The sequence below is a fragment of the Esox lucius genome, chromosome 14, assembly GCF_011004845.1.
Source record: "Esox lucius isolate fEsoLuc1 chromosome 14, fEsoLuc1.pri, whole genome shotgun sequence".
NCBI classification, from domain to species: domain Eukaryota; kingdom Metazoa; phylum Chordata; class Actinopteri; order Esociformes; family Esocidae; genus Esox; species Esox lucius.
Window position 1 is genome coordinate 27,599,257 of NC_047582.1, and position 12,303 is coordinate 27,611,559.

The 12,303-nt window shown below is 43.5% G+C and overlaps 1 protein-coding gene across 3 annotated transcripts in view; it reads left to right on the forward strand.

The window, feature by feature from the left end:
* si:dkey-34e4.1 (carboxyl-terminal PDZ ligand of neuronal nitric oxide synthase protein) overlaps window positions 1-12,303 on the forward strand; it is a 60,747-nt gene that overhangs the window by 22,301 nt on the left and 26,143 nt on the right. For 2 of the 3 annotated variants that reach the window (XR_828362.3, XM_020053745.2), the window contains exons 3-7: window positions 3,850-3,942; window positions 4,573-4,631; window positions 8,431-8,539; window positions 9,331-9,472; window positions 9,755-9,912. Coding sequence is in view for 2 of the 3 variants with exons in the window: in XM_020053745.2 (XP_019909304.1) it covers window positions 3,850-3,942; window positions 4,573-4,631; window positions 8,431-8,539; window positions 9,331-9,472; window positions 9,755-9,912 (561 nt within the window). In the remaining variant the exon portion in view is untranslated. The remainder of the gene's footprint in view (window positions 1-3,849; window positions 3,943-4,572; window positions 4,632-8,430; window positions 8,540-9,330; window positions 9,473-9,754; window positions 9,913-12,303) is intronic. The other variant, XM_020053746.2, reaches the window with a different exon arrangement.

Sequence of the window (12,303 nt, forward strand, 5' to 3'; positions counted from 1 at the left end):
ATAGGGACTTTTGTGAGAGATGTATAGAGGCAACGGTTTGATAGGCAGCAATCAATGGCCCACAATGCCCCTTGAATTCCACTGTCCTTTGACCATCCTTTGACCATTCTTTGAGTCGAGAAGTGGGGGGTTGTGGGAAGTTTATAATTTCTTAGTCTGTCATTCTCTTGACAAAATCGTACAAAATCCCCCCTGGTTCCTCTACCATGAGCCAACGTATAAGTCCTCCAAGACTTGGTGAGAACGATGTTGAACGATACCTTTTGAAGACATGGATTCATGTTTTGACTCAACAATCACAAAAAAAAAAAGTGTGCTGTTGTCTTTGAGAAAAAGCACAGTCAGCATCAACAGCTCTGTAGCCCTGTGGTGTAGGTGACTGAATGGGAGTTATGGGGCCTCGGGCCCCTAAAAGGTTCATTTATACTGGGAGTTACTGGAGGGATCCAGCGCGACTGTTGGGACAGGAGACCCTTAATGGTATCGAGGAACTGAAAGTACATGGTACCCTCTGTCAGCTTGGAAGTGGTTGTTTTTTTCTCTTCACAATTCACTTTATTACAATGTGGTAATAGCTTACTTTTTCTCAAGGCAATTTTTTTCTTAAGCATATTGCCATCTTTCGTTTTGATGGAGACATGAAGAAGAAAGCCTCTTCCTTTAATGATAATTTTTTTATGTTAATGGACAGCGTTACCATTTTGATGCCTTAGAGCTTTTTAATATATGAGAGGCTTGCTCCATCATACCAAAATGGGATCTATGAATAAAACACCACAGAATTTCATTATAACAAAACAAAATTAATGGACTTCTGTCTCCTCCAATGGGATTTTGTAATGTATGTTTTTTGTCCATTTAAAGGTCCTTGCGTACTGTGCTTTTACTGCTGAACTGGCAAATTTGCCGAAGCATTACTTAGTAAGGCCTGGCAAAGCTTTGTACTTTATAAGAGACAAATGTAGACAAATTAGTCTACCCTAAGTGTTTTAAAAATATGGACCAGGCTGTACTGAGCTCAAATATGAGATATTGGATATGAAGCCAACTTTTTCATCATTTTGGGACTTTGCATAGAGTCATCACTATTTAAGCTGTCCCTTTTATAATAAATGACTAACTGAAGTGCTGACTGGAATTTTTTTCGCATACTTTGCTTGATGAGTGACAATTTTGACCATCGGTCATCTATTGTTAATAGACTTTGATGTCTATTATTTTTGATTTCCATGCAAAATGTAGACTCTAAAGTCTTAAAATTAAGATACCTCTTGACCAGATGCAATATATGGCCTCTAATATATCAATATACTGCAGTTCCTATGTGTTGAATACTACCTCCTCATTTCCTTGGCATGTGTGTAGATTAGGACTCTGTTGGACTTTCTACTGTATGGGATTTTATTTCTGCACTCCCTTTCCTACACGTACCCTCCAAATGCTCTGCAGTTACAGGAGAGCACAACTTAACAAACAAAAGAGTTCAGCTTTGCTGCCAAAACTTGTTCTCTTCATTTGTTGTTTTTATATGGTGTCTCAATGGGTGAGGCAGAACGAGCTGCGCATGGTGAGAACTTTGAATTGTTTGCTCCGCTGTTTATCAGGGAAACCTGGAACAATGTAAGTGCATTAAAGTGTGAATATTTAAATGTGTTTGCACTTAAGCCAAGAAAAATATAAAATGCTCATACTTGAATGAAGTTACAAAAGCCGTTTTTTCTCCTGCAGGATGCTGACACAAAGTGTAAATTATAAAATACTTCAATTTTCCTTTGTTTTTAAACATAGATTGCCAGCAAAATAGCACCCTGCATTGCACAACTGTCTTGTTTCTGAAGCTGAGCAGGGTTGTTTGTAGTGGGCCCCGTATGGGAGACCAATGTGAGTTAGGGTGGGGTGGATGTTCAAACCATGTGAGTGGACTGGCCAATCCTAAACCCTTCCTTAAACCTTACACCACTAGCAGAGATCTTAGATGGTTGGACCAGTATAAGCCATCGGGTAATGGCTCCCTTTCCTTCTGACAGGCTTGGTAGAAATATTTTGCACTATATTTAGTAGTCTTGGTAGATTTAGTCGTCTTGAGTCATGTTCATTAGGCCCAAAAAGAAATGACTGACTGGAGCAGGAAAGGAAATCCTGGACAACCAGGACAAAACATTGTCCGTTCCCCTAATGGACGCTACACTGATCTCAGCCCCTTAATCGTGTTTCCCGTCGCAAAACATTGTTAAAAAAAAAAGGTTTTTGTTGTGTGCCCCAATGAACCCGACCCTGATGCTGGAGATGTCGAAGTCAACGCTGATTTGGTTCATGTTTAAGTCTGGAGCAATGAGCCTGAGTGAAGGCGGCGGGGCAGATATGCTACATCCGCTGGCTAGTTCTCGTCTGATTTGTCACAAGGCCAGACGTTCAGTGACTGTGTCCGTCACTCTGAGCGAAGACACCCTGCTGACACTTACCATCCGAACAGCCCCCTTATTCTGGGATCCTGAGAAGTTTGGTTGTTCTGTAGTTAGCTGATGAAATATACAGTAGGATGGGTTGTTTGGGCTTGGCAGGCATTGGATGTGTGGTTATGGTTAATGGATGTGAGTGCTTGGGAGTGTGTGACTGCCGGGTCGACGTGGTTCAATCCAGGACAGAGTGTGTTCAATAGCGGGTCTCCTCTCAGACTGCCTTGGGGACGTTCCTGCGGTCTGATGACGCTAACATCCAGTGGGCTAACATCACCCACAGGGTGGGCTGCCTGTAGCTGCAGGCCATCAGCCATCTAGAAAGACACGTTGATAATGCGCTGGGTGGAGACACAGGGAAGCGACACAGGACCAGTTTTCCCTGCAAGGCATTTTATTAAAGAAAACAGCGGAGGCGAGAAGGATCCAAATAAAATCTCAAACCACTCTCCTGGGGGTGGCCTCCTGTTGGCAGATTAATGGAGGTGGGGGAACGTAGCGTCGGTGGCCTCCGCTCTCCTTCCCCGGGTGTCTTTCGGCTGCTCCCGGCCCCTCCTGACTGCCACCGGAGTCTTCCTGGAACCTGCCAGCCTTCTCCCTTCGTGCCTTTGGTGCGTTGCTGGTGCACCCGGCTGGGCGTATCCGTGCCAACATATGTTTCCATTAGCATGAGCTGTTACGTTAATCAGACCTGAAACGGTTATCAAATGAGGGTGGCTTATTGAATGGCGAATGATGAGGAACAGATGGGGAGGGCCGTACATTGTACCATCTGGTTCTTTAAGACCCTTTTGGAAAGGGTGCCTTTTGTCTTTGGGAATGAATAGAAATAAACCTTGTAACCAAACAGGAGTCTCTCACGGTTAGTTGGCAGGGAACCCCCGTATCTTCAGCATGATTCATCAGACTCCTATAGCTGAGCTCAGTGTCGTCCTCACTAACTCAGCCCTCTGTCTGATAAGAGCTGCTGTTAAAGGTTTCTATGAAATGGTCATATTGAGGTACCAAACGCTCCTCGTTGTTGCGGTGCTGCTGACAGCCATGGACGACTTGTATGATCTGTTAGTGCATGTGTACACGCGCACAGTCTTGTAAGGATGGACGGGTGGGTTCATCTTCTTAGGGATCCATAATCTGTCAAAGCAGTTATTCAATTTACACTGGGAATTGACACTCTGGTTGAAACACCTTCAAACCGGTGGGCATACAGAGTGTGAAAAGTTTGGAGTCGCTTGCGATGTCAGCAAGATGGCAATATCCATCTGCACCCACACCTCCTAGGAGGTGTGTGTGTTTGGACTTTCTCTACAGCATTCAAAGGATGGTTGAGTGAGGCTGCTGCTCTTCTCCTATTGAGATCTTTAAATGTACTTTGTGTTTTTGAATTTTATAGTACGAGTTCAAGGCCAAGAACATCAAGAAGAAGAAAGTGAACATCATCGTGTCTGTGGATGGAGTCAAAGTGGTCCTCAGGAAGAAACAGAAGGTAAGATCTGGCCAGTCAGAGAGCAGGGTAATGATGATGTCATTATAAAGGGACCAATATTTTGATGTACTGGAATGAACTCAGACGGTCTCAGAAGATCTGAGTGACTCATCCCTCCATCCCCCCGAGCCACTCTGCTTTAAAAAGTGTGATTCTCTGTGTTTGGGCTAATATTTAGTCTAACGTTGCAAGTTTTAATAGCTTGCAGCTTGCATAATTAACATAGATCTCAGTGCTCTTCTTGCCTGGCTACTAAATTTCTTTGCTATAGAGAAACGCTATGCTATGGCGACAGACATTATTTTCGTCACAGCGAGTCTGAGTTCCTCCTGGTGATTTGTAGAAATAAAACTGTAGACCGATAGACTTCCAAACATGAATCTGCTTGGGAGAAACCTAATGTAACAGGTGCTCGAAAGAATGCTGGACACTAGATATCCCATGTCGTTCTGATGAAAATAAGAAATAATCTCTTTCCATTTCCTCTGAAAACTGGAACCTCCATCTGTCAGGGACCGTATAGAGGGCGTTGTGGGGTTGTTGTGTGTGGCCACATAGAACTGAAAACTAGCTGTAATTCGGAGAGAGGAAGTCTCTGTAGCCTAATCACCGTGATGTTCTCTATCACAGAGGAAAGAATGGACCTGGGACGAGGGCAAGATGCTGATCATGTCGGACCCGATATACAGGTCAGTGCCACACCTGAACTTTTTTTATACCTCTGCCTTATTCACTTCCCCATTGTCTGTCCTTTTTACCGTACAGGTCTGTGTTTCAGTTCCTATTCCCTATACTGTGTTGGCCAAAGCCATGTGCAAGATCTTTGGAAAATGTATTTTTTTTAATTCTACCATCACATATCAGATGCTTCTTTTGCGACACCCATTTTAATGGGCCGCAAAGACGGACCAACCAAGTTCTTTTCTTTTCATTTCTGCATGTGCCAAGTGCAATAGCACACGCATTATGTAGGAACTTCATCCATTATCAGTGATCTGTGGCCGCAGCGTGTTCATGTGTGTGTTATTTTTCTGGAACATGCCTATTTCTACATGGTAGTTGCTCTAATACCACATTCCATCTGAATGTCCCCATGCTATGTTCCTACATGCTAAATATATCACCATGTTAAGTTCCTGTCAGCTAAATATATCACCATGTTAAGTTCCTGTCAGCTAAATATATCACCATGTTATGTTCCTGTCAGCTAAATATATCACCATGTTATGTTCCTGTCAGCTAAATATATCACCATGTTATGTTCCTGTCAGCTAAATATATCACCATGTTATGTTCCTGTCAGCTAAATATATCACCATGTTATGCTCCTGTCAGCTAAATACACTCACCTAAAGGATTATTAGGAACACCTGTTCAATTTCTCAATAATGCAATTATCTAATCAACCAATCAAATGGCAGTTGCTTCAATGCATTTATGGGTGTGGTCCTGGTCAAGACAATCTCCTGAACTCCAAACTGAATGTCAGAATGGGAAAGAAAGGTGATTTAAGCAATTTTGAGCGTGGCATGGTTGTTAGTGCCAGACGGGCCGGTCTGAGTATTTCACAATCTGCTCAGTTACTGGGATTTTCATGCACAACCATTTCTAGGGTTTAAAAAGAATGGTGTGAAAAGGGTAAAACATCCAGTATGCGGCAATCCTGTGGGTGAAAATGCCTTGTTGATGCTAGAGGTCAGAGGAGAATGGGCCAACTGATTAAAGCTGATAGAAGAGCAACTTTGACTGAAATAACCACTCGTTACAACCGAGGTATGCAGCAAAGCATTTGTAAAGCCACAACACGCACAACCTTGAGGCGGATGGGCTACAACAGCAGAAGACCCCACCGGGTGCCACTCATCTCCACTACAAATAGGAAAAAAAGGCTACAATTTGCACGAGCTCACCAAAATTGGACAGTTGAAGACTGGAAGAATGTTGCCTGGTCTGATGAGTTATGATTTCTGTTGAGACATTCAGAGTCAGAATTTGGCGTAAACAGAATGAGAACATGGATCCATCATGCCTTGTTACCACTGTGCAGGCTGGTGGTGGTGGTGTAATGGTGTGGGGGATGTTTTCTTGGCACACTTTAGGCCCCTTAGTGCCAATTGGGCATTGTTTAAATGCCACGGCCTACCTGAGCATTGTTTCTGACCATGTCCATCCCTTTATGACCAGCAAGTACCCATCCTCTGATGGCTACTTCCAGCAGGATAATGCACCATGTCACAAAGCTCGAATCATTTCAAATTGGTTTCTTGAACATGATAATGAGTTCACTGTACTGAAATGGCCCCCAAAGTCACCAGATCTCAACCCAATAGAACATCTTTGGGATGTGGTGGAACGGGAGCTTCATGCCCTGGATGTGCATCCCACAAATCTCCATCAACTGCAAGATGCTATCCTATCAATATGGGCCAACATTTCTAAAGAATGCTTTCAGCACCTTGTTGAATCAATGCCACGTAGAATTAAGGCAGTTCTGAAGGCGAAAGGGGGTCAAACACAGTATTAGTATGGTGTTCCTAATAATCCTTTAGGACCACACCCCTAAATGCATTGAAGCAACTGCCATGTGATTGGTTGATTAGATAATTGCATTAATGAGAAATTGAACAGGTGTTCCTAATAATCCTTTAGGTGAGTGTATATAACCTTGTTATGTTCCTGTCACCTAATTACAGCTCTGGAAATAATTAAGAGACAACTGCACCCTTTTCTTTCCTTTACAAAAAAGTCAAAAAGGAAGGTTTTGGGTGAGGAACAGTTATGTCACTTATGTTCTCTTCAGCTAAACATTTCACCATGTTTCTCTCAGCTGAATATGCAATCATGTTACGTTCCTACTAGCATTCAGAAAGTGTTACATTCCCTTCAAATTTTTTTGTGTTACAATGTTAATTGACAATGCACAACATTTTAATTGCACAATGTCAATGTGTTTTTTGTGTTTTACCAAAAAGAAAATGATGAAATATGAAAAAGCTGACTTGAGTCAGGAAGTATTCAACACCTTCATCGTGGCTTAAGTCGGTTCGGAGTAAAAATGTGCTTATCAAATCATTTTTTAACAAACATTTACAGAGTTAAATGAATGTGATGGGACACAACTGAGGGTGTTATTTCACAAAACAAATCTAAAAGTGTGCAACAAGGCTCTTAATATCATATACAACGACTTACTGTTGGGACCAAAAGAATCGGCATCCCTGCACTTTTAGAACATGATATTTGAAAATCTGTTCGTATCCGCTAATATGTGTCTTTGTAAATATTCTCCTCAGTAAAAGAGGGTTGTATGGTAGGAGACCCATTGCTGTGAGACATAAATCATGACTGTAATTTGCCAAAACGCATCGAAACATGCCACAGTCCTTCTGGGACAATCTCCTGTGGACAGATGAGGCCTAATTGGAGTATCTGTTAAAGCAAACAATTTCTGTGTGATTTGTTAAATTCGGTTACCTTTATCACTGAATGTGGTTGGAATTTACTCAAATATCCACAAAACCTTTCAGTGGGTGCACTTTTTTTTTATTCCTAAAAGACTGCCACTTAATTATGACACAATGTTCACTTAATGATAAGATGTTATGTGGCTAACCTGCATGTATTTAAAATGTAAATAATGATTCTGTCTGTCTGTGTCTGTGTGTGCGTGCGCGTGTGTCAGTGCAGGTCTTTTTATAGCTTTAATTAGTTGTTTGTTCCCTCTGGTCAGTTTAAAGCCTATAGCGTAGTGGGTTCTGTCTCCTGCTGTCGAAGGTCTGACACTATCTATGCAACAGTCAGATTACGTAATTGTTGCCGTGTATCCTCATGTAATCAACGTTTCGTGTTCATTTAAATGTGATGATGTATACACTTACTAAAGGTTACTCCCATTGGTCTATGAAAATGCAGTGGTAGCTACCAAGTTCATGACTTCTCTAGTTTTTTGAGCTTGGGTTGTGACGGACATTTATGGAATTTCTAATGCCAATTATTGGTTTGTTACACAATTTTCTGGTATTTGTGCCAGCCCTGCCAGCACTTCATTGGCCCTTTTGGTAAAATAAGTGTGTACCAGAATTCCCAGTGAGATAGCCTGTTTTCCGGTGGTGAATAAACAAACCGTTATTCATTCCCTGCCTCAGTCTGTTTATTCCGATTGTGTCCTAATGAGCACAATGCAAGAATCAGGAAATGTGGTTGAAGGGAATCACATGGAAATACTAACCTGGATCAGTGCTATTTATATTGTTGTAATTGAATTATCACTTCATAAATATGTGTAAATAACACATTGTAATACTAAGACATCTATTTCTCCCCTAGGTCTTTTCCTGGACATTGCACTGTGTTCACTCCAACCTAATATATAGTGGGTCAATATTGCATTTAGACCTCTTGGACAGTTGAGTCAGTGTGGGCGTAGTCAAGCTACCTTGCATTGTTTTTTCAATGTTCTTTCAATGTTCTTCCCAATGTATTCTCCAGGATCTTTTATGTATCCCATGACTCCCAGGACCTGAAGATCTTCAGCTACATTGCCAGAGACGGATCCAGCAACTCCTTCAGGTGTAACGTCTTCAAGTCCAAAAAGAAGGTGAGAAAACCCACTCAACTCAACACGCAATAGTGTTTGTTCCCTGTCTCTCTGTGTCTCTCTCTCTCTGTGTCTCTCTTTGTGTGTGTGTCTCTCTTTGTGTGTGTGTCTCTCTCTCTGTGTGTGTGTGTCTCTCTCTGTGTGTGTGTGTGTCTCTCTCTGTGTGTGTGTGTGTCTCTCTCTGTGTGTGTGTGTGTCTCTCTCTGTGTGTGTCTGTATGTGACATGGCTAACCGCCCCACTGTCCCACTGTCTCTCTCTCTGTGTGTGTCTGTATGTGACATGGCTAACCGCCCCACTGTCCCACTGTCTCTCTGTCTGTGTGTGTCTGTATGTGACATGGCTAACCGTCCCACTGTCCCACTGTCTCTCTCTGTGTGTGTCTGTATGTGACATGGCTAACCGCCCCACTGTCTCTCTCTGTGTGTGTGTGTCTCTCTCTGTGTGTGTGTGTCTCTCTCTGTGTGTGTCTGTATGTGACATGGCTAACCGCCCCACTGTCTCTCTCTCTCTGTGTGTGTGTGTCTCTCTCTGTGTGTGTGTGTGTCCCTCTCTGTGTGTGTCTGTATGTGACATGGCTAACCGCCCCACTGTCTCTCTCTCTGTGTGTGTGTGTGTGTGTGTGTGTCTCTCTCTGTGTGTGTCTGTATGTGACATGGCTAACCGTCCCACTGTCTCTCTCTGTGTGTGTCTGTATGTGACATGGCTAACCGTCCCACTATCCCACTGTCTCTCTCTGTGTGTGTCTGTATGTGACATGGCTAACCGTCCCACGGTCTCTCTCCGTGTCAGACCCAGGCTATGCGTACGGTGCGTACGGTGGGCCAGGCCTTTGAGGTGTGTCATAAGCTCAGTCTGCAGCACGCCCAGCAGGACATGGATGACCAGGCAGATGGAGAGAGTGACAAGTCCACAGAGGACTCCCCCACTCAGGGTGAGACAGAGACATACCCCCACCGCTAAAGGTGGGACAGACACGCCCCCCCCCCCCCACTCAAATGGGGGGCACGCATGCTGAATGCCACAACACTAATAAATTCAGACATTGTTCACTACACGTGACATGTATACACAGTCACACACACACTTGTAACACAACTCACAAGCATGCATCACCATAACATGCATTGTCTCTCAACTATTTACTACATCTGTACTTTCACTAAATAACAACACAAATGCAGAAACTGTGTGTGTGTGTGTGTGTCTTTATCAGGCCGCCAGGCAACGGGAGCGGAGCGTGATGAAGAGGGCTGCTGTGGTGAGGAGGGGAATCCCCAGACACAGGGCCAGACTCTGTGTGAGCAGGCGTTCAGCGACATCCTTCAGAGTCTGGCCCAACTCAACGTGGTGAAGCCTGGACACACCATCATGGTAAGAGTACATTACCTACCTGAGTGATGCTTTTCAGGACCTAGTACACTCACGGTATACATAATGGCCCTCATTTATCAAAAGTGTGTACACCAAATTTCCAGCGTACACCCAAAACCACTTTGAGATTTATCAATATGGACGTTGGCGTAGGGCACTCTCAAATCCTACGCCAGCTCAGGAGGTGGTGTACGCACGTTTTGAGTTTGTGCGGAAATGCGCAGAAAAAAAAATCCTAACGCACTGACAAACACAAAGATATGATATATTATGACCCACTGTAAAAAAAAACTTCAGTGTTTAGTTTTGTGCAACATGGACTTCAATGTTTAATTTGTGTGACTTTACCAAAGCATTTGATTTATATGTATTCCTTCAGATGCGAGCCTGTGCGCTTTACATGACGTTTCAGGGTTAGGCCCGGCAGTTGCGCACCGACTGGGTTCAGTAATAAAAGGCTTTTAATGACCAAAATATAATTCAGACTGACAAAATAATAAAAATGACATTCTTCTTCTTATAAATAATAATAATAGAAATAATAATAATACGACATTCTTCTTCTAAATAACAATAAACGTCATTAATAATAAATATCATAAAATAATAAGACGAATATTACAAATTGTCATGCAATTGTTAATGTGAATGAATGGTACTCCACATCACATCATAATTTTTTATTCTGCTTTTTAAACTGCCAAATGAAACAATTTTATTTATTTCTACCTCCCTGGTGAACGTCTCAATCTTCACGTCAGAGAAGTTTCTCTTTTTTGCCGTCTTCCGTGTGTCCATGGTGTAAAATGAGGGCGTGGGGGAAGTGGAGACTTGAATATATAGGGGCGTGTTGTTCTAATGACGGTCGTTTTCAGCCGCGGCATTTATCAAGGGCAGGAATTGCGTACACCTGGATTTTAAAGGTACGCACAGCTTCATAAATCAGGCGGTGAGAGGAGTGTAAGCAAAATCTTACGCCAACATATACACTTGTTTCTACGCAAGAATGATAAATGAGGGCCAGTGTGTGTATACCCGGCTAGACTACTGCTTCACTACTTTCTTGTCGGTTGCTTTATGCGCCTGCAGGCTGCACACTGTCCCTTAGAGAGTAAAATGACTGTGAAACGCAGTGTCATCCACTTACCACTGTCCTGGTGAGAAATGGGAGGCCTTGTCTTAACTTCTCAAGTTTTATATGCAGTTCACTGTAGAAAGTATGACGTGAGTTGATTAGTTACATTATGGAGCTTTAGAGCATCTTATATTCAAGGTAAAGCACATCCTTTGCCCAGGAGGTTTCTGTGTGGGGTTAGTGAGGGGTGACTGCTTTAGGATTAGGAATCATCAGCGCTTCTGAATTAGTTCTGTGTCACAGATGCCTCCAGAAGAAAAAGGAAATTTGCGGTTCCCTTTGATGTGTTTGTTTCCATTGGGCTTGATACCTTAGGATCCACCGACGCTGGGAGACAAACTGCGTGTTTGGTGTTGTTGTCTCGTTTCTATCCCCTGTGAAGCCATCTGCAGCTCAGTCACTGCCTGTCTGTCGTTCTCCTGGAAATCAGAGCAGAACCGGAGTTGGTAGCAAGACAGAACCAGAGTCTTGTTCTTCCACACGTCCCCCTACCAACAGAACTCTGAATGTTCTTTGATTTTGGAGGGAAGCCACCGTAATCCCATTGAGGGGGTTCATCATCATCTGCTCTAGGGAGATAAGCATGTGGAGAGGGGTGAGACGGAGAGAGGGGGTGAGGCAGGAAAAGGCGAGGAGGGTGCTGGAATAGGGGGAGGATGAGCTGAGGGGGAGAGGGTGAGCGATGACATGGAGAGAGGGGGAGGAATGGACGAGGGCGGTAGAACCAGAGAGGGACCGAGGCCAACGAACGGCATTATAGCCCAACGCCAACCTCTGTTTTGGTGACACAGCAGGTTGCCTTCTCTGACGCCCCAGTCACTACCATCTGTCCCCGTACTGATTAACTACTTTTGACTAACCTTGCTGAAGTAAGCGAATGTCAGTGTTGCCATGTAAGGTAAATGTGTCGACATGTTGACGATGGCTGGTTCTTACTAAATGTATACCCGTTTTAGCCGTGTCATGGTATTTCCTAGCCTCCATGGTGTGCTTTTGGTTTTGCTGCCCCAAGATCCATTCCGTCTGAAGTAAGTCGAGAGCAATGTAAGTTCATGTTCACTTTAGGGCGAGAAGAATGTCTTGTGTGGTTTAGGATTAACTGGTCGTGTGGATCACACTCACTAGCCGCTTTATTGGATACAACTGCCCACTAACTTAAACAGCCAGTCAAGGCTGCAACTGAATATGTAAAGCATGCAGACATGGGCAAGAGGTTTAGTCGTTGCTTGGCCAAACATCAGAATGAGGAAGACGTG